The 25,120-nt window shown below is 42.2% G+C and overlaps 1 protein-coding gene and 1 long non-coding RNA gene across 6 annotated transcripts in view; one reads left to right on the top strand and one right to left on the bottom strand.

The window, feature by feature from the left end:
* Positions 1–25,120, top strand: part of LOC142599246 (uncharacterized) — a 426,921-nt gene that overhangs the window by 240,559 nt on the left and 161,242 nt on the right. The gene's annotated exons all lie outside the window — the stretch shown is intronic.
* Positions 1–25,120, bottom strand: part of LOC142599148 (SWI/SNF-related matrix-associated actin-dependent regulator of chromatin subfamily A member 2) — a 686,065-nt gene that overhangs the window by 596,293 nt on the left and 64,652 nt on the right. For all 5 annotated transcript variants that reach the window (XM_075738850.1, XM_075738849.1, XM_075738852.1 and 2 more), the window contains 11 exons: positions 22,053–22,226; positions 21,638–21,811; positions 18,700–18,870; positions 17,538–17,591; positions 9,408–9,538; positions 9,112–9,172; positions 7,677–7,777; positions 7,198–7,345; positions 4,015–4,178; positions 2,896–2,962; positions 2,229–2,339 (listed from right to left, as the gene is read on the bottom strand). In XM_075738850.1, coding sequence (XP_075594965.1) covers positions 2,229–2,339; positions 2,896–2,962; positions 4,015–4,178; positions 7,198–7,345; positions 7,677–7,777; positions 9,112–9,172; positions 9,408–9,538; positions 17,538–17,591; positions 18,700–18,870; positions 21,638–21,811; positions 22,053–22,226 — 1,356 coding nt within the window. The remainder of the gene's footprint in view (positions 1–2,228; positions 2,340–2,895; positions 2,963–4,014; positions 4,179–7,197; positions 7,346–7,676; positions 7,778–9,111; positions 9,173–9,407; positions 9,539–17,537; positions 17,592–18,699; positions 18,871–21,637; positions 21,812–22,052; positions 22,227–25,120) is intronic.

Genomic DNA, 25,120 nt, shown 5'->3' with positions numbered 1-25,120 from the left:
CAACGCTAAATGCAGTGGGATAAGCACCTCTTTTAACCGGCTGGTTATGCTGTGCTCAATGCACCCCAGGATGCGGTTTGCCCTCTTGGCTGCCAGGGCACACTGCTGACTCCTATTGAGTCTGCTCCCAACCAGCACCCCCAGATTCCTAAATTCCTATGCCAAGCCCATGCCGGTTGTAAACCGGAGGATACCTCTGTTTGTAGTTATGTGCAACATTTGAGTCATGTGGTGGGGTATACAGCAACATAAGAAGACTATGATGTACTGAACACATGAGCAGTAAGGTCTCAGTTTGTAGTACTCAAGTGCTTTCATCAGATGCTACATAGCCCCATTGCACAGAAAAGATTGGTGCTACCCTGCTGTTCCCTGCTCTTGTCTTTTAGGAATGCTGGCCAAAAACTAGAGGGATAGAAAAACTTTTCAACCATTCAGAGTTATGCTAAGATCATGTACTGTCTATGTTCCAGAGAGGACAAATGAGACATCTAAATATATAATAGGATAAAAGGAAAACAATAGGATCACAAGGTTTCACAGTATGGCAAAACATACCTACCTGGTCGGGTTTGTGTATATTTTATAAAATACTCTTACACTACTGTGGTGGGTTGACCCTGGCTGAGGGCCAGGTGCCCACCAGAGCCGCTCTATCACTCCCCTCTTTCATTAGACAGGGGAGAAAAGGTACAATGAAAGAAAACTTATGGGTCGAGATAAGGACAGGGAGAGATCATTCTCTAATTATCATCACGAGCAAAACAGACCAAACTTAGAGAGGGAATTCATCTTATTTATTACTAAGCAAAACAGAGTAGAGGAATGAGAAATAAAACCAAATCTTAAAAACACCTCCCCCCACCCCTCCCATCTTCCCGGGCTCAACTTCACTCCCGGCTTCAACCTCCGCCCCCCTCAGCGGCACAGGGGGACGGGGAATGGGGGTTACGGTCAGTTCCTCACGCGGTGTTTCTGCCGCTTCTTCCTCCTCAGGGGGAGGACTCATTGTTCCCCCGCTCCAGTGTGGGGTCCCTCTCACGGGAGACAGTCCTTCACGGCCTTCTCCAACGTGAGTCTCCTCCACGGGGTGCAGACCTTCAGGAGCAGACTGCTCCAGCGTGGGTCCCCCACGGGGTCACAAGTCCTGTCAGCAAACCTGCTCTGGCGTGGGCTCCTCTCTTCACGGATCCACAGGTCCTGCCAGGAGCTTGCTCCAGCGCGGGCTTCCCACGGGGCCACAGCCTCCTTCAGGTGTCTCCACCTGCTCCGGCGTGGAGTCCTCCACGGGCTGCAGGTGGAATCGCTACACCCCCTCATCCTCCCTCCATGGGCTGCAGGGGGACAGCCTGCTTCACCATGGTCTTCACCACGGGCTGCAGGGGAATCTTGCTCCGGCGCCTGGAGCACCTCCTCCCCCTCCTTCTTCCCTGACCTTGGTGTCTGCAGATGTTCTTACATCTTCTCACTCCTCTCTCTGGCTGCAAAAGCTCTCTCTAACTGTTTTTCTCTTTCTTAAATATGTTATCACAGAGGTGCTGATTGGCTTGGCCTTGGCCAGCGGCGAGTCTGTCTTGGAGCCGGCTGGCATTGGCTCTATCAGACACAGGGGAAGCTTCTAGCAGCTTCTCACAGAAGCCACCCCTGTAGCCCCCCCGCTACCAAAACCTTGCCACGCAAAACCAACACAACTACCATACAGTTTTCAAAACAGTTCATTACATTTGAGGCACCAATATCCACAGATAGTGTTTTTGAGCTTTCAAAAACTGAGTCTTATGTAATAAAGCATCTGGATATCAAATTCATTATATAGGTGGTCACTTGGGAAAAACACACCACCCAGCTGAAGAGTTTGTAATAACAGCAAGCTTCAGCTCAGAAACAGAACTAGAAAAGTAGAGTCATGATGACAGATTAGGATAAATGCTATCAGGCAGCATAAAGAAAAATCACACTTTTCTGTAGACAGTTAAGTCTACAGTACAGACAAAATTCCAGAGCAATAATATTATTCTCTGAATTATATCCAGGGAAATCCTTCTGTTTTCAGGAGGAAGAGATCCAATTGTCAACAGGGGAATGAAAAGGTTGATGAAATGGTTAATTTTTAGCAAGACAAAACAGGAATCCAGGACTATAAATCAAAAACAGGTGTTTTGTGCTAGGCACCAAATAAGATGATGTTTTTACAGGTTAGCTGTTAAGGGATGACAGACATTCCTTACCTTAGCAAGAATATGTTTGTCCTTTATTATGTACTCATAAGTAGTTAAAAGAACATTAAATTTTCCACTTCGAAGCTGAGGAACAAGTGAGCGACGCATGGCAGGTGTCCCCTAAAAGAGAGACAAAGGATGAAGAAAACAGATATACCTGTATTTCTATGCTGTACAGTCATGATTTAGCAGAGAAAGAGCCAATATATGACCTTGTAATCCTGCAAAATCATACCAAATGTATTGATATATTTCATACTCCTCCAAGAGTGGTTTCCCTAACCAGCTGCTGGACTATAAAGCTCTGTTTATATGGGAATGGAAGCATGCAGCTGGCAGTCTAATCTCCTTACTAATTGCTTGACTTTATAGGAACTTCAGTAGCCAAACAACAAAATATTCAGCTGTATACAAAATGTGCAGTATTTATCATTTGTATTGCTCTCAGCAGGTCCTTGCAATATGGTATTTAACAATTTTATTCTGCATTTCGCTAACTGAAAGCAATTAGAGTTAATGACAGTAATCTTGGGATGATTAACTCTTACTGCTTAGTACATAATGTACATGAAAAAAACTTTACAAACAAACAGAGTTTACAAATTAATGCAGGGGCTGAGGAAAAAACATTTTTTATTCTTTCAGCTTTATGTTCGTATAAAAAAATAAATCAAACCTTGTAAGATATTTTCACCACAGAAGGAGCCCATTTGTCAAATTCATATGTCCAGTTGGATAAAGTTCTAAATAGAAGATTAATAGGTAAAAATAATATATTTCATTATTCATTTAAAAAAAATGTTAAACTTCATAATTATGCCATATCTTTCACACTGAATGCTGCATTCTCAACATACTTCTTACACCTCCTATAATAAACAGTATATTTAAAAAGAAGCACATAATAGATTGTATCAGGATATATGTATCTTTACATGAGAGGAAATAGAAATAAAGTGAGGAAAATGTCTCTTCCCCTTATATTCAGGGGTCCCTTTCAGACCAATTCAGCAAAGTATTTGAAGTATACCTTTGTATTTTGACACATATTAAGGGGAATATATCTCTACACAGAAAGACTTCTGTGTCATTGTAAGCTGATCGCCCCTCATAAATTGAGCCTTCAACTTTTCAGATATAGCCATATGAAGTCTACAGTAAAATACATCTGTATTCAGTTGCAATGATATACTATTGCCACTAGGCAGATTTGGTTTTCCACTGTGTGGTTTCAGCTTTATGATCACAATAAATAGTCTTTAAAATGGGTAAATGTGTTTGCCAGTATGATATGGGAACAGAAGATAACCTCTTTTGTTTGTGAAGTCATTGGACATGCCAAGGCAGCACCAACCTGGTCTAATGTGCATCTTATGGGGGGAGAAGAGAAGGAAGGAAGAGTTTTAAAATAACTAGAGTCACTCAAGCTTTAGCCTCTCTCTTCTAGAAACTTTAAAAGGTTCCTAGAATGGGGAAAACTACAGGCATGTAATATTAAAAAAAAGTATCATTCCTCTCTTGTGGCTAATGTGAGAAGTAACAGTGAAGTAGGACATACTATATAGCATGCCAGCAGAGTGAACAGCAAAATTAATGAAACAAAGTGCTTTTATCAGCCATCTGGTCACCTTTCCAATGCTAGACAATCAGGAAGAAATAATCACAGGCTAAATTCAGAGTACATGCTCAGTGCAATTCCAAGATGTGCCTCATCTTGTGTGAAAAAAAAGTACATATTGCTAAGAAACCAAACTACAATACACAGAATAATAGCAGAATGAGTTTCTTTACTTACGAAAGGGGAACAATGATGAGATAGGGGCCGTTGAGTCTTTTGTGTTCCATCAGATATGTGATGAGTGCAATAGTCTGTATGGTTTTTCCTAGTCCCATTTCATCAGCTAAAATTCCATTCAAATTGTTATTATAGAGTGAAACCATCCATTCCAGGCCCTGGAGCTGAAATGAATAATCATTTCAATTATTTGAAATTCACAGAGGCAGGTAGTACTAATATTACAGAAGCGAGGTTCTTTCTTCTCTTACTACTTAGATGCTGGTTTTGCTTCCACAGTACTATGCACATGCAGTTCCCAATATGTCTTGGAAAAGGTGATATGACTTACATCTATATGAAAGTCATCACTATTTAGGGCAGTGCATGTATGGTCCATGCTACAAAATCATATTTTATTCATACTGAAGTTTTTTTGTACTGTAGGATGACTAACACTGCCACCCATACTTCAGGTTTCTTAACACTTACCACTAAAAGATTCTATTTCTTAATTTAGATGCTGTCAAATTTAAAACCTTTGGAATAAAATTTCATGTCAGATCTCTGCCTCAACCAAAACTTTCTCAAAACCAAACCTATCAAATCTCATGCACTAGCCATAAGACTCACATTTGGTTCCACTTCACACCCCCTGACTGTATCACTAGCATCTTGAAACTCTTGTAGTACACACCCATTTAGTGTTTGCTGTCCACAACTCCGTGTGTCAGAAGAGGTCCACTGACCAACTATGCCTGACATAGAGCATATGTCAACATATTCCCAGAGCTGGGAAGAAGCCATAGTAGTGTAGTAAGCAGTATCTACCTAGCTGGGCTAGCTAGAAGGCACACTCACTCTATTGCATCCTAGCATGGTGACTAATTTCTTGTCACACAGCCTTCTATGAGTGTATACATCATGTTATCCCATACAAGTGTAATCTAGACACATTCCCACTTCCATGGTGCAGATGTTTGATGAGTCTCATGCATGGGGAGAGAAGTAAATTAACAGGTCTGAGAAAGTTCAGCTAAGAAGTATGGGGAAAACATTGTATGTCAAAAGTAATCTGTTGTATCCATGAAAATTTATACAAAATAATACAGCCAATCTATCAGCTTCACACATATGCTGATTGATTTATATTTAGGTACTTGTGTTGGTTTTGTGTGGCAAGGTTTTGGTAGCGGGGGGGCTACAGGGGTGGCTTCTGTGAGAAGCTGCTAGAAGCTTCCCCTGTGTCTGATAGAGCCAGTGCCAGCCGGCTCCAAGACGGACCCGCCGCTGGCCAAGGCCAAGCCAATCAGCGCCTCTGTGATAACATATTTAAGAAAGAGAAAAACAGTTAGAGAGAGCTTTTGCAGCCAGAGAGAGGAGTGAGAAGATGTAAGAACATCTGCAGACACCAAGGTCAGTGAAGAAGGAGGGGGAGGAGGTGCTCCAGGCGCCGGAGCAAGATTCCCCTGCAGCCCGTGGTGAAGACCATGGTGAGGCAGGCTGTCCCCCTGCAGCCCATGGAGGGAGGATGAGGGGGTGTAGCGATTCCACCTGCAGCCCGTGGAGGACCCCACGCCGGAGCAGGTGGAGACACCTGAAGGAGGCTGTGGCCCCGTGGGAAGCCCGCGCTGGAGCAAGCTCCTGGCAGGACCTGTGGATCCGTGGAGAGAGGAGCCCACGCCAGAGCAGGTTTGCTGGCAGGACTTGTGACCCCGTGGGGGACCCACGCTGGAGCAGTTTGCTCCCGAAGGTCTGCACCCCGTGGAGGAGACTCACGTTGGAGAAGGCCGTGAAGGACTGTCTCCCGTGAGAGGGACCCCACGCTGGAGCAGGGGAACAATGAGTCCTCCCCCTGAGGATGAAGAAGCGGCAGAAACACCGCGTGATGAACTGACCGTAACCCCCACTCCCCGTCCCCCTGTGCCGCTGAGGGGGGCGGAGGTTGAACCCGGGAGTGAAGTTGAGCCCGGGAAGATGGGAGGGGTGGGGGGAGGTGTTTTAAAGATTTGGTTTTATTTCTCATTCCTCTACTCTGTTTTGCTTAATAATAAATAAGATGAATTCCCTCTCTAAGTTCGGTCTGTTTTGCTCGTGATGATAATTAGAGAATGATCTCTCCCTGTCCTTATCTCGACCCGTAAGTTTTTTTTTCATTGTACTTTTTCTCCCCTGTCTAATGAAAGAGGGGAGTGATAGAGCGACTCTGGTGGGCACCTGGCCCTCAGCCAGGGTCAACCCACCACAGTACTAAATTATCTAAAGGTTGTCTTTACTGAACTCAGGGCAACAACAGTCAAGCAGAACTTTTTCTGCAATTATCTCCCACTTACAAGTGGCAGCAGAACTGATAATAGAGAAACTCTTTCCTGTGTCATCAATCACCCCTTCACTGACATGTACTGATGTGCAGAAGGAAGAGACAGCCTAACTAAAATCAAGAATGAAGAACATGTGAAAAAGGAAAAAACAAAGAGAAGGAAAGTGAGGCAGGAAAAAATGGATAAGATCTAGAGGAAATTGAAGGGCATAAGAGTCAAAAGGAGAGTGATAGGACAAGAACCAAAACCAGGCCTCGACATGCCTGTTGTAAAGCTCTCTTGAAAAGTGTGCACCTTATCTGTAACACTTAACAATCTGTATATAAAACAAATATTTTATAGAACAATTTTATCAATTCAATCACTAAAGATCCACACTGAGGTGCTAAAAGCTCAAATTGTTAAAAATTTAAATATTAAATGAAGGAAAAGATTATTTTAAAAATAATAAATTAAAATTAAAATAATGAGTAAAAATCCAAATACTGGTTTGATGGGAAGCAGAGCAAAACCAAAATACTATTGGTATGCAATGAAAAGAGATGTTTACAGGTATATAAAGTTGATGTTATTATTCAAGCAGTAGGTATGAAATTTGATCTGGGATAGAAGAATACATTCCCTTTCTCCATATGATCATCAATTTCTAACCTAATAGATATTTTGTGTTTCTGCATGCATTTTCAAACAGTGTCATTTTAAGTACTGTAATGAAATATCAAGGATAAGGCAAGTCTTAAACATTTTAACATGCTTTACTCAATGAAAAGTATATTATATAGGAGCCTGGTCATTATTATGTAACTGTTAGCTGTAGAGCAGAGTATTATTTTGAATAAAAGGGTTTGGAACTACTTAAGCTAACTCCAACTATATTACTTACCTGATAATGCTTTAGTGTACCATTAATAAGAAGAGAAGACTGCTTCTCCACCCTCTCTATGATTGCATGAGCAACAGTGTAGTAGGACTGAGACCCTCTAGCACTATATTGCATACTGTATTCATCATCCACATCTTGTTTGGCTGTCCTGGAAAGCAGACAAAAAATAAAGGCAAATTCTCACAAATACATATATTTTTCAATACATTTCAATTATTTATACAAGTGGTAAAGAGGCAGTAGAAATCCTCAACTGTGGGAAGTTCACCCTTAGAAGAATGCATGTTACTTTTTAAGTAGTACACAAGTACTACTGAGCAGTCATATCCTTTCTCCTGCAAATGCATGTCACAGGTGCTACAACAACCAGCCAGTCATGGTAATCTAGAGTAAGCTAATTTTGAGAGCCCTGATAAGAAATCACCATTCAGGGCAGAGGGGGGGAGGAGAGAAAAAAAAAGTCAGAATCCAAAGCTCACTCAATGATTTGTTTAGCATCTTTCTCAGAAACTTCTTCACTGTTAGGATCTAGAAGTATCTTCTCATCTGCTTCTAACCTACTTGATTCTTCTTCATCATCCTAGAGAAGACGGAAAAAGGACAGGAAAATGTTGTACTCTCCAATGCTACTCAGTTGTAACTTTGGCTAAACATATTTATTAACAGTTTTCATTGAACAATGCTTTATACTGACAGGAACCTGAACCAAAAAGTTCAACTGACAGCTATCTTTATAAACTGCAACAACAAAAACAAAAAAATGTACATAGATTAACTAAGAGAAATTCACAATACTTTAAGAAAATCTATTTTCCTCTTCAATGTTCTCATTTATAAAAATCTTACTCTACCTTTCCTGCTCATAGAGCAGACTGATATTATGCATATGTTTGTATCATATTCACAATGCATGATACTGTAAGACAGCTTAAAAAACTGGCAAGAGGTCCTGCATTCATGCTGTTTTAAGCTTTTGGTTTATTATTTTTTTAAAAAAGATTATATTTTAATCTTTATTTATAGTTTCCCTTCTAGCTACAGTTGCAATGGATGACAAATGGGTAATTTTTTCTGATTTTACTGGAGGCTCTCTAATAATGCTTGAACCATTGGAAGAAAAAGGTGTTGTGGAACAATTTAAATTCATAACAATTAAACAGAGTAAAATATTGCTCTATAATATTGCATCTATCAAAGATGATATAAGTAGACAAATGAATGTACCTAACTATGTCTTATTACATTGGCCCTATTTCATCACTACTGAAGAATTACCAAGGAAAAAAAACCACAAAATGACCCTGAAATCTTCCAAATGCTAATGTGCAAATGTAAAAATGAAGGTGTATTCTAGCAAATGATCCTAATAAACCTTTGCCATTTACTGACTCAAATCACCCGAGTCAGAATCACACCACAATCAATAAAATTTGTATTTTCTCATCCTCTCAATAGGCAATGCTTCAATGTTAAGACTAGGAAAACATTGCTTTCTGTAGAAAAGTATTACATAATGGATACAAGAGGCATCTAGAAGATAAAAGATGTTAACTTCTTTCAGCACAAAGCCACCATACGTCCTTTAGAGAGGTGTATTTTAAAATAGGAACCTGCTTCCCTGTTCTGACATGATTATTTCATTATTTTTACTCTGATGATATGAGAGTAAAACAAGTTCTCTTTTCCCCTTATTCAGATTATCATGTAGGCATTTACACCACATATAAAAGACATGCTATGCAATGAGCATCACTGCAAAAAGGATGTATTTTGCTGTTTGCATTATGTTTAAAACAATTAGACGCTTGGTACTGCTTTTCTTCAAGCCTATGAAAAAAGGAATATACAGGAAAATAATGTGGGTTTTGCTCTACTGCACTACTAAAAATGAAATTTGAAGAAAAGCATACCTACCTCCTCCTCATATTCAGAGTCACTTTCATCTTCACTGTCTGACCTGGGAGCAACTTCATAGCTGTACAGAGAAGACAAAAGAATATGAATTAGAAATACAAAGGGAGGAATGGAATAGATTCAATACATTTCCTACTCAACTTACAAGTAATAAATTAAAAGGCAAATGGAATAGCTAAAAAAGTTTCATCAAAAATAACAATACAGTTAATAATAATAAATAAATATAATAATAATAATAAAATAATAATAATAAAAATACCCTTTGGTATTAAATTGGTTTGCTAGCTACTTACCCAGGGTTCATTTCCAACCAAGCATCTAGCTGACTTGCTTTTGGTGCTTCTGGTCCAAGAAGAACTTTGCCTGTTTCAGTGTGAGTCACTTTGACTGGAAGGTCACTCATCTGACTGCTGTCATCTATGGGCTAAAAATTCAGATGAAATTTTATAAGATAACTGGTCTTCCTGTGTTTGCCACAATTAATGAAGAGAGCTAAGAGCAAACTGCAAAGTCATGACTCTGAATAAGTTAATGTGTTACTGTAGCCTCGGGTTCCCATACTGCTACCAAGTCCACATGAAGTCACAATATTTCTGTGTGTAACATATCTCTACATTTAATATCCACACATGCATCACAGTATTCCAAATAAATGAATGAGAGCAGTGTGGAACAGAAATAACTTGACCTCTCTGAAAGAAGAGAGAAAGTATATTATGCTCACATTCCTTTTACTCTTGCTGCTTATACTGATGGAGATGTGTAAGGAGAAAAAACATTGAGCTTTCAGTCTTTTTCTTTCTTTATGGATGAAGAAATGGAGCTATAAGATTTTAAGTAAATTTTAAAGTAAAGAAGGCCTAGTTGAAGATTCACTGTCCTGACTCCCTTTCACTCCCTTTCACTTAAGCTGGTGCTCTAACAAAAGAAAAACAGAACAAAATTATGTCTCTCATACTTTGGCTTACTCAAACCACAGATTTTCTACTTTACAAACTTTTTTGGCTAAATCCTCCTCCTTGCCCACCTCGCCCTTCCAGATGCCTCTGTACAACAGGTACAAGGTTCTGGCTGTGGAAGGCCACTCAAGGGAGGGTACGGACGATAGCTGAGGTACACCAGAGGTAGCGCCAAGGCCAGAAGGGCCCACAACCTGTATCATGACCACCTCCACGAAGAAGAAAAGGCGGGTTATAGTTGTAGGTGACTCCCTTTGGAGGGGTACAGAGGGTCTGATATGATAGAAGGACCCTCCTCTTAAAGTCTGCTGCCTCCCTGGGGCCCAGGTTAAGGACATTATTAGGAAACTCCCCAGCCTGGTACAGCCCTCGGACTATCACCCACTACTACTCTTCCATGTAGGTGGTGATGAAGCTGCAACGCATAGCCCAAGGGCAATCAAAAGAGACTGCAGGGCCTTGGGACAGTTACTGGGGGAATCTGGTGCACAGGTTATTTTTTCCTCTCTCCTTCCAGCTGTGGGCAGCCATGCTGGGAGGAACAGACAGACCCAGTCTATGAATACATGGCTCTGTGGCTGGTGTCACCATTACAGTTTTGCATTTTTCAACTATGGGATGGCCTACACAGCACCAGGCTTGCTGGAGTCAGATGGGATTCACCTTTCTCAAAGGGGAAAAAGGGTCTTTGCCCAGGAGCTAGTGGGGCTCATTGACAGAGCTTTAAACTAGGCTTGAAGGGGGAAGGGGGATAACATCAAGCTTGCCCGCGACAAGTTGTGGGATGACATGCCTAGGTTGGAGGGACAGGGTGCCAGCGAGAGCCCTCAGCTTGTTGCTCAGAGATGTGCTGGCTACACTGCAGCACACGAAGTCTAACGGAGATGAGCCAGGGGCTCCTGACATAATAGGAACCAACAGGGAAACATCAATAAAGTCCCTCAAAGGAATTCCAGCCACTCCAGTCAGTAAGTCAGCTTCATTGGGGGCCCAACTGAAACGCCTCTATGCAAATGCATGTAGCATGGGGAATAAACAAGAGGAATTGGAGACGTGCACACACCTGCAGGGCTATGATCTTATTGGCATTACGGAGACGTGGTGGGATGGCTCCTATGACTGGAGTGTTGGGATGGAAGGATACAGGCTCTTTAGGAAGGACAGGCAGGGCAGACAAGGAGGGGGTGTCACCCTCTATGTCAATGACCAGCTGGAGTGCATGGAATTCCACCTGGGGATGGATGAGGAGCTGACTGAGAGCTTATGGGTCAGGATTAAAGGGAGGGCAGGGACAGGGGACATCATAGCAGGGGTCTGCTACAGGCCACCCAACCAAGGAGATCGAGCAGATGAGGCCCTCTATAGGCAGATAGGAGCAGCCTCACGCTCACAAGCCCCGGTCCTCATGGGGGACTTCAATCACCCCGATATCTGCTGGAGGGACAACACAGCAGGGCATAAGCAATCCAGGAGGTTCCTGGAATGTGTCGATGATAACTTCCTTCTCCAAGTGATAGAGGAGCCCACAAGGAGCGGTGCCATGCTGGACCTTGTTCTCACCAACAAGGAGGGGCTCGTGGGGAATGTGAAGCTCATTGGCAGCCTTGGCTGCAGCGACCATGAAATGGTAGAGTTCAAGATCCTTAGGGCAGCGAGGAAGGTGCACAGCCAGCTCACTACCCTGGACTTCAGGAGAGCAGATTTTGGCCTCTTCAGGGATCTGCTTGGTAGAGGACCATGGGACAAAGCCCTGGAAGGAAGAGGGGCCCAAGACAGCTGGCTAGTATTCAAGGGTCACCTCCTCCAAGCTCAGGAGCAATGCATCCCAACGAAGAGGAAGTTAGGCAAAAAGGCCCAGAGGCCTGCATTCATAAACAAGGAGCTCCTGGACAAACTCAAATGCAAAAAAGGAAGCCTACAGAGGGTGGAAGCAAGGGCAGGTAGCCTGGGAGGAATACAGAGAAATTGTCCAAGCAGTTAGGGATCAGGTTAGGAAAGCTAAAGCCCTGAGAGAATTAAATCTGGCCAGGGACATCAAGGGCAACAAGAAAAGTTTCTACAGGTACGTCAGTGATAAAAGGAAGGCTAGGGAAAATGTGGGCTCCCTCCCAAATGATATGGGAGTCCTGGTTACCCAGGATATGGAGAAGGCTGACATACTCAATGACTTTTTGGCCTCAGTCTTCACCAGTAAGGGGTCTAGCCACACTGCCCAGGTTACAGAAGGCAAAGGCAGGGACTGGGAGAATGCAGAACTGCCCACTGTAGGAGAAGATCAGGTTCGAGAATATCTAAGGAACCTAAAGGTGCATGAGTCCATGGGACCTGATGAGATGCATCCACAGGTCCTGAGGGAACTGGCGGATTAAGTTCCTAAGCCACTCTCCATCATATTTGAGAAGTCGTGGCAGTCCAGTGAAGTTCCCACTGACCAGAAAAGGGGAAACATAACCCCCATTTTTAAGAAGGGAAAAAAGGAAGACCAAGGGAACTACAGGCCAGTCAGTCTCACCTCCGTGCCTGGCAAGGTCATGGAGCAGACCCTCCTGGAGACTATGCTCAGGCACATGGAAAACAAGGAGGTGATTGGTGACAGCCAACACAGCTTCACTAAGGGAAAAATCGTGCCTGACAAACTTGGTGGCCTTCTACGACAGGGTTACAGCGTTGGTGGATAAGGGCAGGGCAACTGATGTCATCTATCTGGCCTTGTGCAAGGCATTTGACACTGTCCCGCACGACATCCTTGTCTCTAAATTGGAGAGGCATGGAATCGATGGATGGACCAATCGGTGGATAAGAAATTGGCTGGATGGTCACACTCAAAGAGTTGTGGTCAACGGCTCAATGTCCAAGTGGAGAACAGTGATGAGTGGTGTTCCTCAGGGGCCGTTAATGGGACCGGCACTGTTTAATATCTTTGTCGGTGACATGGACAGCGGGATCGAGTGCACCCTCAGCAAGTTTGCCGATGACACCAAGCTGTGTGGTGTGGTCGACACGCTGGAGGGAAGGGATGCCATCCAGAGGGACCTTGACAGGCTGGAGAGGTGGGCCCATGCGAATCGCATGAAGTTCAACAAGGCCAAGTGCAAGGTCCTGCACATAGCTTTGGCAAATCCCAAGCATCACTACAGACTGGGCGAGGAATGGATTGAGAGCAGCCCTGAAGAGAAGGACTTGGGGGTTGTTGATTGATGAAAAACTCAACATGAGCTGGCAGTGTGCGCTCGCAGCCCAGAAAGCCAACTGTGTCCTGGGCTGCATCAAAAGAAGTGTGACCAGCAGGTCGAGGGAGGTGATGCTGCCCCTCTACTCCGCTCTCGTGAGACCCCACCGGGAGCACCCAACATAAGAAGGACATGGAGCTGTTGGAGTGAGTCCAGAGGAGGGCCACAAAGATGATCAGAGGGCTGGAGCACATCTCCTATGAAGACAGGCTGAGAGAGTTGGGGTTGTTCAGTCTGGAAAAGAAGGCTTCGGGGAGACCTTATTGCAGCCTTCCAGTACCTGAAGATGGCCTACAGGAAAGCTGGAGAGGGACTGTTTACAAGGGCATGGAGTGATAGGACAAGGGGTAATGGGTTCAAGCTGAAGGAGGGTCGATTTAGATGAGATGTTAGAAAGAAGTTCTTTACTGTGAGGGTGGTGAGGCACTGGAACAGGTTGCCCAGAGAGGTTGTGGAGGCCCTATTCCTGGCAGTGTTCAAGGCCAGGTTGGATGAGGCTTTGGGCAACCTGGTCTAGTGGAAGGAGTCCCTGCCCCCAGCAGGGGGGGTTGGAACTAGATGATCTTTAAGGTTTATTCCAACCCAAACCATTCTATGATTCTATGATTCTAAATATCTTTTTAATAATAATTAGCACAATAAAGAACCCTTTCCCAAAATATATAAACACAAAACTGGAAAAAAAAATTGAACAGGTATAAAGGTGACTTACAATGAGTATAAAACTTTTCCTGGTGTAACTGTATATACATTAAAGGATGTGGCTGCACTTTTTAACTAAACCAGCAAAGATATTACTTTCATGTGTTATAATACTAACTAAAGTAATAAACATCATTTTCAAGTTGTATTTGTACATAAATGATTAAAAAAGGGCATAACAGTATAACTCTTAATGAGGCAGCATATGTCTTCAAAGTCTACTGGGGGAAAAAAAAAAAGAAAAAGAGCTAACTGTTGAAACAACAACATGGGAAAACTTTTCATTTTCAGTTGTTTCTGAGGGACAAAGTACCTTCAGGTATCTTGAGAAGCCTTTGTGCCAGTATATTTTACCTGTGCCAGAAAGGGAATTGATGTGCAATGTCAGCAGTGTATTTCTAGTAATGAGATGATATAATCTATTGTTCTTACAAGTGCATTTTGAAAAATAATGTACCGTATATTAGTATATATTATATAAAACTGTGCAATGAGCAGGTACACAGTGCACTACTGAATGTAAAGGAGAGGTTTGATTGCACAGCACAGTTAGGGATGATGTGGTTGAGAGCTTCTGGGTGAGGATTAGGGGGATGGAAAACAAAGCAGATGTCATTGTGGGTGTCTACTATTGATCGCCCAGCCAGGATGATAGCACTGATGAGTTCTTCTACAGGAAATTAGGAGAAATCTCTAGATGGGTAGACCTTGTCCTTATGGGAGATTTCAACTTCCCAGACATCAACTGGGAATATCATACTGCTGTGACAAGCAAGCCTGGGAAATTCCTGAAGTTTGTGGAAGATAACTTCTTGTCACAAGTACTCAGTGAGCCAACTAGGAAAGATGCCCTCCTAGACTTGTTGTTTGTGAATAGAGAAGGACTCGTGGGAGATGTGATGGTAGGTGGCTGCCTTGGGCACAGTGATCATGAAATGGTTGATTTTAAAATTTTCAGTGTAATGAGAAAAAAGGTCAGCAGAGTTGCTACCCTGCATTTCAAGAGAGCAACTTCAAGCTACTCAGGGAGCTAGTTAGCAGCGTCCCCTGGGAATCTGCTTTTGAGGGCTTAGGGGTCCATGAGTGCTGGTCAGTTTTTAAGAACCACCTTTTAAAAGCACAGGAGCAGGCAATCCCATGGTGTCGCAAATCAAGCAAGCGGGGCAGAAGACCAGCTTGACTGAACAAGGAACTCCTCATGGAACTCAGGCGGAAAAAGAAATTGTATGATCTCTGGAAGCGAGGTCAGGCTTTGCAGGAAGATTACAGAGCCGTGGTTTGCATATGCAGGGAGAAGACATGAAAGGCTAAAGCTCAACTACAGTTGAAACTGACCAGTGTTGTCTCAGACAACAAGGCTTTTTTATGTATGTTAATAGCAAGAGGAGGTCCAAGGAAACCATTGGACTGATACTTGATGAAGATGGTCACCTGACTAATAGGGATGAAGAAAAAGTGGAGGCATTCAATACTTTTTTTGCCTCAGTCTTTAATAATACTGATAGACCTTGGGCTGCCTGGTCCTATGAGTTGGAGGACCACGAGTGTGGGAACAGTGACTTTCCATTTGTGGACACTAAAATTGTAAGGGACCGGCTGTATCAGCTGAATGTTCATAAGTCCATGGCGCCTGATGGGCTTCACCCCAGAGTACTGAAGGAGCTAGCAGATGTTACAGCAGGACCCCTCTCAATCATCTACCAAAGGTCTTGGGAGTCTGGGGAGGTCCTCGCTGACTGGAAGCTATCCAACGTTATTCCAATTTACGAGAAGGGCATGAGGGGAAACCCGGGAAACTACAGACCTTTTAGTCTAACCTCAGTACCTGGAAAAATTATGGAGAAGATCATACTGGGTGCTATTGAAAGGCATTTAAAGAACAATGCAATCATCAGGCACAGCCAACATGGGTTCACAAAGGAAAAGTCCTAACTAATTTGATATCCTTCTATGATAAGATCACCCACCTAGTGGATGAAGGGAAGGTGGTAGATGTACTTTTCTGGATATTAGTAAGGTATTTGATGCTGTCCCTCACAGCGTCCTTCTGGACAAGTTGTCCAACTGTGAGATGAGCAGGTACATGGTGCACTGGGTGAAGAACTGGATGAAGGGCAGGGCTCTAGGGGTTGCAGTGAATGAGGCTACATCTGGCTGGTGACTAGTCACCAGCGGTGTTCCTCAGGGCTCAATTCTAGGGCCAGTTCTGTTCAATATTTTTATCAGTGATCTGGATGCAGGAGTTGAATGCACCATTAGCAAGTTTGCTGACGATACTAAACTGGGAGGTGCTGTTGACTCTCTCAAGGGACGAGAGGCCTTGCAGAGGGATCTGGATAGACTGGAGCATTGGGCAATCATCAATGGCATGAAATTTAACAAGAACAAATGCCGGATTCTGCACCTGGGACGGAGTAATGCCGGACACAAGTATAAATTGGGAGAGGAGTGGCTGGAGAGCAGCCCTGCAGAAAAGGATCTGGGGATAGCGGTTGGCAGTAGACTCAATAGGAGTCAGCAGTGTGCCCTGGCAGCCAAGAGGGCAAACCGCATCCTGGGGTGCATTGAGCACAGCATAACCAGCCGGTTAAAAGAGGTGCTTATCCCACTGCATTTAGCGTTGGTTAGGCCTCACCTTGAGTACTGCGTGCAGTTCTGGGCCCCACGATTTAAGAAGGATGTTAAGGTCCTTGAATGCATCCAGAGGAGGGCAGCAAAGCTGGTGAAAGGGCTGGAAGGCATGTCCTATGAGGAGCAGCTAAGGACTCTGGGCTTGTCTAGTTTGGCGAGAAGGAGGCTGAGGGGCGGCCTCATTGCTCTCTCCAGCTTCCTGAGGAGGGGAAGTGGAGAGGGAGGTGCTGAGCTCTTCTCCCTGGTATCCAGTGACAGGACACGTGGGAATGGCTCAAAGCTGCGCCAGGGGAGTTTCAGACTAGACATTAGGAAGCATTTCTTTACCGAGAGGGTGGTCAAACACTGGAACAGGCTTCCTAGAGAGGTGGTCGATGCCCCATGCCTGTCAGTGTTTAAGAGGCATTGGAACAATGGCCTTGATAAGATGCTTTAACCTTTGGTCAGCCCCGAAGTGGTCAGGCAGTTGGACTACATGATCGTTGTAGGTCCCTTCCAACTGAACTATTCTATTCTATTCTAGAATATGTATGCTTGTACATTCATGTTACTGTATTTTCTTTTCTTTCAAATAAGACTGAATTGATGAATATTGTGATCTCTATGTGTGTCTCATGGGGACCTTAGCATGTACACTTGCTACCCTTGACCTTAGAGATTCCAAATGTGTCAGCATCTTTTCAACTAATTTCTCCAAATCAGTTTCATTTTTGCACTTTGTCTGAATGTATACATGGCTCTTAGTTACATGAAAAAGCCCTACTACTAACTGAACAAAGAGATCAAATATCTGGCATGCACTTTAATCTTTTACCACCACTATAAGTTCTAACAAGCTCTGGGAAAATTAAAAAAAAAACCAACCAATCCCACAAACTAAAAAGGCTTGTAAAATTCATACCTCTCCATCAGGACCAAGACCAGATCCCATTCCTTCTGCATTTTCTTCTGCCTTCTACAACAAATAGAGGCAAAATTATCGTAGTCAAACTATGACAAATAAAAAACATTTTATATGAAGACAGCATTCTAGAGCATGAAAAGTTTTTCACTTTGCGTTTTTATAGCCTGGGATGAATGCAAATAAAGATATTGATGGATGTAGGGGGGATATATACACAGGTACTACTGCACTCACAGCACTTAGCAGTATGAATGGGAAATCTACAACCCTCTTAGTTGCCTTGGTATATCTGTGCCTGGTACATGGCTAGCCTACTGGATTTTTGGTCCAGAAGAAGCTATATCTTTGGAGGCACAGGCCATTTTCGCTGTTAAAAATATATGCTTAACAAAATATACAGCTGTCTTGGAGATGGATAGAGGGGAATAAGGAATATTTTTTTATGTCAGTCATTTCAAAATTGTCCATTTATTATATATTGGCATTTATTACCACATGTAGAGCATTGCTTTTAAGCAATGCATATATTACCATTTAAAATGTTACATATTTTTGATGTCCAAACTATACAAAGTTAAATTGTCAGGAATATTAGCTACAGCAGTCTGTTTATATACAAGCACATTAAACTTCTGAGACTCTTTTTCTTATAGCTGATAGTAAGATCATTCACATCATGAAAACTATAGATGGAAATGGGTTATTTAGGCCATCTTACCCATCCTCTTTAGTTGCCTGCCAGGTTAAACCACGACACTCATTTATACAAAACGCACCTATTAAAGTTCTATATGTTACAATTTAATATACTAGCCTTTTCTGATATACTCTAGTTCAGACTCTCATAACATTCCTAATTTACATGGTTGGCCCATTTTTGCCTATAGGAAGTTTATTGGTAATTCAAATGTTTACAACCCACAGGTTTCTAATCTCATCTTCTTCTTTCCATCTTTGGAATAATGTTAGAGTGCCAAAAATACAGCATTTCCTACAACAGACTTCAGAGAAGTATGAATTCATTCAATGCTAAGAATTTGGCAAAGCAGATTTCAGACACTCTGATCGCTGTAAGACAACTGGAGATCACTGCATTTACCAATGTTAAAATGGGGTTTGAGGGGGAAATGGGATAAAAATGTTAGGTTTAGCTACTTGCCTTCTTTCTTCTCCTCCTCTTTTTCTTATCTTTGGCTGCTTGTGCCTGTTTGTGCTCCCATACCAGATTGGTCAGATTAGCCACATACTCATCTGTCTGCTGCAATAAGTAGGCTAGGCGTCTATCTTTCTTTTGGTCAATCAACTTACGGTAGCCTTCTTCATCTTCAGCCTAGCAATACAGGACAAACATCATCCATGAGAGAAATGTTCCTAAGAAGAAACTACAATTGCAATCTCAATGACGATGTGTTTCCTTAAATATCTCCTATTCTTGTGGGGGAGGGGGGCATTCTACAACAGGACCGAGAATGGAAAAAAAATTATACAACAGCAGATCAGACAAGTTACAATGCTGGGAAACTGAGGGAATTGATAAGACTCCTACAGGGAAGAGTTTTCAAAAGCACAAAGTTATCCCCCACTCTCATAGAAAGATAATGGGACCCAGATGTCTAATTCTTATTTGGTCCTTTACCCAGTATAAGCAATAATCTTTATCTGTCAGGTGTTACCAAGAAATTTTCCTTAGGGCAGATTATGCATCATCTATCTACTCTGGTGTTGTTTCATCTTCCTGTGGAGAATCTGATGCTGGCCGCTGTTAGAAACAGGATATCAGACCAGATCAGTCACATCTCTGAGTCAATTCAGAAACTCCCATATCCCTACAGCACTGCATAAGTATGTTGTTAGGGCATAGCAGGAAATATTACTTGTGCATGCCAGAAAGATATAAGGACATCTTTATGCATATCAGGAAATATAAAACAAGCATCACAGAGCCCACTGCAGATCTTGGCCAAGATAACTCAGTGAATAAATTAATAATTGAAGAAGTATACAGGAACTTATAAAACCAAACAAAAATAAGAAATATTTTTGAAGACAATTACTTTCAATAGCCTCAACATTTATTTCAATAAAAATAGCATAGTTGTGAAATATGAACAAACTCCTGCCTTTCTGGAGACATACCAGAACCTGGCAAGAACTTGCAAGGTAAAATGCATTTTCAGCATTCAAGACAACAGAACTGCAATGCTCAAAAAGTAAGCTTCTATGACTATGATAATTAAATATAGTATCATTATAACCTATCCAAGGTATTTCCTCTATACATACTATCTTTTTCTTGGTGAGATCTTTTGAAGTATATCATGGATGTTCTTGCATGCGATATATAAATGTTAAGGAACTTCCCTGGGACACAGTCACCATTCCTAATCCTACTTATCTAAGGACAATCTGCGTAAGGAATTTAACACTATTATCTAAGATGCTTTGGCTAAAAAGTATGCTATCATACTTTTAAACATAGCCTATTTTCCTAGGCTATCCCAAGTGTCTGAGAGGAGATGAAGTCTTTCGAAATTTCTAGTATATAGAAGATTAACTTCTGGCTATACTGAATTAAAGATCTGTAAAAACTATAAGAACATACCACAGTTGGACTAAATTTAAACAGGGGAAATAAATAACTCCACTAACATAACGGGTGTCATTTTGTTTTGCTTTTTCATGAAAATTTAATTAAGCTTTTAGCAGGGAACAGGGTAATTGCTTCTGACTGCAAAACCCAGTTGAAGATTCTTACTGAGTGCTGTGTCTCTGATGGCAGATCTGGTAGGAGGTTTTAGGAGGAAGCACTGGATATTAGCTGTTTGTGACATTTCTGGATATATAAATCCATCTTGTATTTATTAGCTGTGGACTTCTTTACCATATATCATATATATTTCAGAGTGACTTAAGCTTGTTCACCTCAGAATCTAAAAATATTTTTAAAACAAGACTTTTGTAAAGTCATCATGTTTTTATCTGATAATTAACATTGTAACAGCTTGAACAGATAGATACACTGTTGGCAATTGTCTCTAATTATTGATAGTATAAAGAAGCTCTATAATGTAGATTGGTATGTAACCTTGAGAACAGCCATAGGGCCTAAACATTTGTTCTCTTCTGCAAGCCCTTCAGTTACATTTCATATGCACTTTTAATCCTCATTGGTGATTTAAAACCAAACTGTTCAGTCCTTATGCTTGGTGGGCAGTGATTTTGGACAAGGATTAAAATTTTATTTCACATCACCTTAAATATTTGGGGTTTTATTAGCACTGTGTTTCAATGAAAACGTGCCAATTTCCATTAACTTCCATGTTGTTGTTACATTGTGTCATTCAATTGCTGACTGAGATCTATATTTTCCCAGTCACCTACTGTCTTGTAGGTTTCACCAATTCAAAAAAAGTATTAGAGTTACCCAGTGTCTGGTAGGAGTTTTTCAGAAGAAAATTAATCTAACTCTGGTTGCTAACACACTTGCACATAAAAGCTACTCTGTCTATATTTTAAGTTCTAAGACAGAGTTATTTTAACTCTTGAAATGTGAGTAAGTAGTCCATTGAACAATTCCACAGCATTCTGAAGAGATATGGTTATATACAAAATGATTATATTGCATTTTTTAAAAAGGTGCAACTGGTATTGTTCAGGTGAGAGAATAAGAAATAACAGCAGCAAGAGGAACTATAGCTTACTGCCATTAGTTCCCAGGAAAAAACTGCGTATATAAACTTGAATATCTCTGCAATGTTGTAAAAATGTTGACGTATGACAGAGATTAAGTGATGTTATACAAAAGTGGCTGTGATATGCATGAATGATAAGTTTTTAAGCTTGTAGGAAAGACAATTATATATTATCAGAAATCTGAAGAAAAAAGTAGCTATAGCTCAAAGTGAAGACTATCACATTCACTACCATCATTAAAAATACAAGGGACTCTTCAGCAGTAGTTTTAGGTTTATACTTTTTAAACTTCTTGAATTAAAGAAATTTTATTCTGAAAAGAGCATACATAAGCACCTGAGGGTGTACATCAGACTGTATGGAATTTTAGCCAAACTTGTCATACCCCTTCCCCCATTCCTTACCATTAGTCTTCTCATTCTTTCTTTCTCAATTCTCTCAGTTTCCTTTTTCTGCTCACGTTCAGTGTTGGCATGCCAAGTTGCCACAGCTTTAGAAATTTTCTGTATTTTCCCAGACACTGACCGGTGGTATTCTTTAAAATCTTTAGCATGCTGCAATATGCTGTTCAGATATTCCTAGAGAAAGAAAACAATTTAATTCAGAGATTTGATAGCACAAGATTTGAGATCAGGAATGCAAGAGTTGTAATTTCAGAGTTTTATGCTCGCTTATTGCATAAACTTGTTTTCTTATGCCTCAGTCTCCAGAGGTGAACAAAATATAAAATGACAATGACTGGCAGATCATAACAAGATGCAACAATCAACTGAATGGCATTTCCATGTCTGGGAGAACAGTTAATAGGTGTTAAAATACCTGGTGTTTCTGTCTACGTTTCCTCTCTTGTTCTATCTTCTGCTGTTTCTCAAGCTTTTCTGTCATACGGGCCTCCCTCAGAGTCTGACGCTTGCTTCTCTTGTAGGCTTTGGAGTTTAGCGCTGTCTCTAGTGTTGTGTCACGACGCATGCAGGCTACTACCTCTTGTCTTAGCTATCAGGGAGAAAAAAGAAACAGTTCAAAAGAAAACCATTTTTCACACACACAAGAATAATTTTAATTAGTAATATAGTAAAGTAAAATTTTAGTGGTGCAGAAGATATCCCAACTTTCCCCCTTCCATTACATTTTTGCAACTCCTCAGCTGTAGCAGAAAGGTCTGTCTCCCTAAATAAATCTTCAGTCTCTGTAGGATGATAGAAAGAGTCAAAAAATGTAGGCACATCACTTTTTTCCTTCCTACCTACTGAAAATGACTGCCCTGCTTGTATGAAAGGCACCAGTGTCCTGGTTTCAGCTGACATAGAGTTAATTTTCTTTCTAGTAGCTGGTATAGTGCCGTGTTTTGGATTTAGCATGAGAACAATGTTGATAACACACTGATGGTTTTAGTTGTTGCCAGGTAGCGGTAGTGTCTACACTAAGTCAGGGACTTTCCAGCTTCTCACGCCCTGCCAGGTGCACAAGAAGCTGGGAGAGCACAGCCAGGACAGCTGACCCAGACTGGCCAAAGGGACATTCCCCACCATATAACATCATGCTCCGTATATAACTGGGGAGGCTAGCCAGGAGGCAGATTCGCTGCTCAGAAACAGACTGGGCATTGGATTGTTTTATTTTCCTTTCACATTTGGTGAGCAATTGCATTTGTGCATCACTTGTTTTATTTTTATTATGATTATTATTATTATTGTCATTCTTATTATTCTCTTGCTTTCTTTTCCTATTAAACTGTCTTTATCTGAACCCACAAGGTTTTTTTCCATTCTCCTCCCCATCCCCTTGGCTGCGTGATGCTTAGTTACTGGCTGGGGTTAAACCATGACAGTCAGTTTAGGTGCCCAACATGGGGCACGAAGGGTTGAGATGACAGATCTGACCAGAGTGTGTTAAAACAAATTTATTATAAGCACTCATGATATTAGCTTAATCGTCACTGGTCTGCTGGTCGCAATGTTGTTTTATTTGTTCACAGAGTTGTTCTCAGAGCTGTGTTATGTAACATCTTACCTACCGTATATACTGGTTATCGGTTTTTATGTGTGGTTTGTCACCTCTGGGCACTGGATTAAGGTTAGCGCTCTGCTGTTTGGTGTACTACTGGCTTATGGTATGATAAAATCATTGGCAGTCAGACCAGTTTTGTATTTGTATTCAGCGGTAGCTGAATCTGTACTTGGCAGTGGTGGAGCGACAGCAAAAGTTTAACCTCCGTACTTCGGGAGCCATCTGTCACAAGCTACTAGTAATTATACTTTTTACTTTTTCTCCTCGGAGAGCCAATACACGTGGGAGACACCTTCCTTCACCTTCCCCTTCTTCTCCAGGCTAATTACAATATCTCTGGAGAATGTTGAATATCCTTGGGATGTTCAGACCAGCATGTTTCTATTGCTAGCTCTCCTGAACGTGGTTCGGGTCTTGTTTAGGGTTAAACAACTGTTTAAGAATACCACCTGGAGATCAACCCCTGTGACAGGCGCTGCAGCTACTCCAACTCCCGTGACAGGCACTGCGGCTACTCCAACCCCCTTGACAGGAATTGCAGTTACTCCAACCCCCATGACAAGCACTGCAGCTACTCAAACCCCAGCGACATGCACTGTGGCTACTCAAACCCTGATGATAAGCACTGCAGCTGAACCAGAGAACCAACCCATACTGGTATCAGTCACCCCTATACATAAGAAGAAATGGCCATGAAAGTCAGCTCGTTTAGTAAAGGATGACGAAACAGGGCCATCACAAGAACAGGAGGAAGGGACAGAACCAGAGATAACCACCCGATCCCTATCCCTGAGTGAGCTGCAAGATATCCAAAAAGATTTCAGCCGTCATGCAGGCGAGCAACTTGTCACCTGGCTGCTTCCATGCTGGAATAATGGAGCCAGTAGCCTGGAATTAGAGGGTAGGGAGGTCAAGTAGCTGGGATCCCTGTCCAGGGAAGTGGTCATTGCCAAGGCGATTGGAAAAGGAACACAAGCCCTCAGCCTCTGGAGACGACTCCTGTCAGGCATGAGGGAAAGGTATCCCTTCAAGGAAGATGTTGTACGTCACCCAGGCAAGTGGACCACCATGGAGAGAGGCATCCAGTACCTGTGGGAATTATCCATGTGGGACATGGTTTATTATGACCTGGACAACGTGCAGTTACCCACAGATCCAGATGAAGTCCAATGCACCCGACCCACGTGGTGGAAGTTTGTACAGAACACATCACCAGCATACGCCAAATCATTGGCCTGGAAAGATGAAGAGGCACTAACAGTGAATGAAATGGCTGCCCAACTCCGGCAATATGAAGAAAATCTCTCTTCCTCCCTATGGGCCTGTGTCTCAGCTGTGGAAAGACTGTCCGAAAAATCCGAAAACCTGTTCGAGAAACTGTCCTGGGAAGTCTGGCAACTCAAAGAGGATATGTCCAATTCCCTGCTTGTATGGACCAGTATCTCAGCTGTTAGGAGTAAGCCTTCCTCTGCTCAAAAGAGAGGATACAGAGGGTACATACCCTGAGGCACCCTGTGGTTTTACCTGCGTGACCATGGAGAGGACATGAGGAAGTGGGATGGAAAACTTACTTTGACCCTAGAAGCATGAGTACATGAATTGCAAGGAAAAACAATGTCAAATGGGAGTTCTTCCAGGAAAATTGCAGCTACAGTCTCCAGAGGGCAGTTTCCCAGACAGATGGAGGACTGATCTTAATTCTGATCTTATGGAAGGAGCTTCTGATTCGTATTTACAAGAAGTGAGTAACAAGGATGGGATTTGAACCCATGTGCACCACACGAATCCATTTGTTGGTAATGAATACTATGACCAGGATTAGAGGGGCCCTGCCTCCAGCCAGGTGGAGGAAAGGGACAACGGGGTGGCCTGGTTTCAGC

Source organism: Balearica regulorum, chromosome W, assembly GCF_011004875.1.
Source record: "Balearica regulorum gibbericeps isolate bBalReg1 chromosome W, bBalReg1.pri, whole genome shotgun sequence".
NCBI lineage: Eukaryota > Metazoa > Chordata > Aves > Gruiformes > Gruidae > Balearica > Balearica regulorum.
Note: the sequence above shows the minus strand (reverse complement) of the source record. Positions and strands in the feature narration are given on the sequence as shown.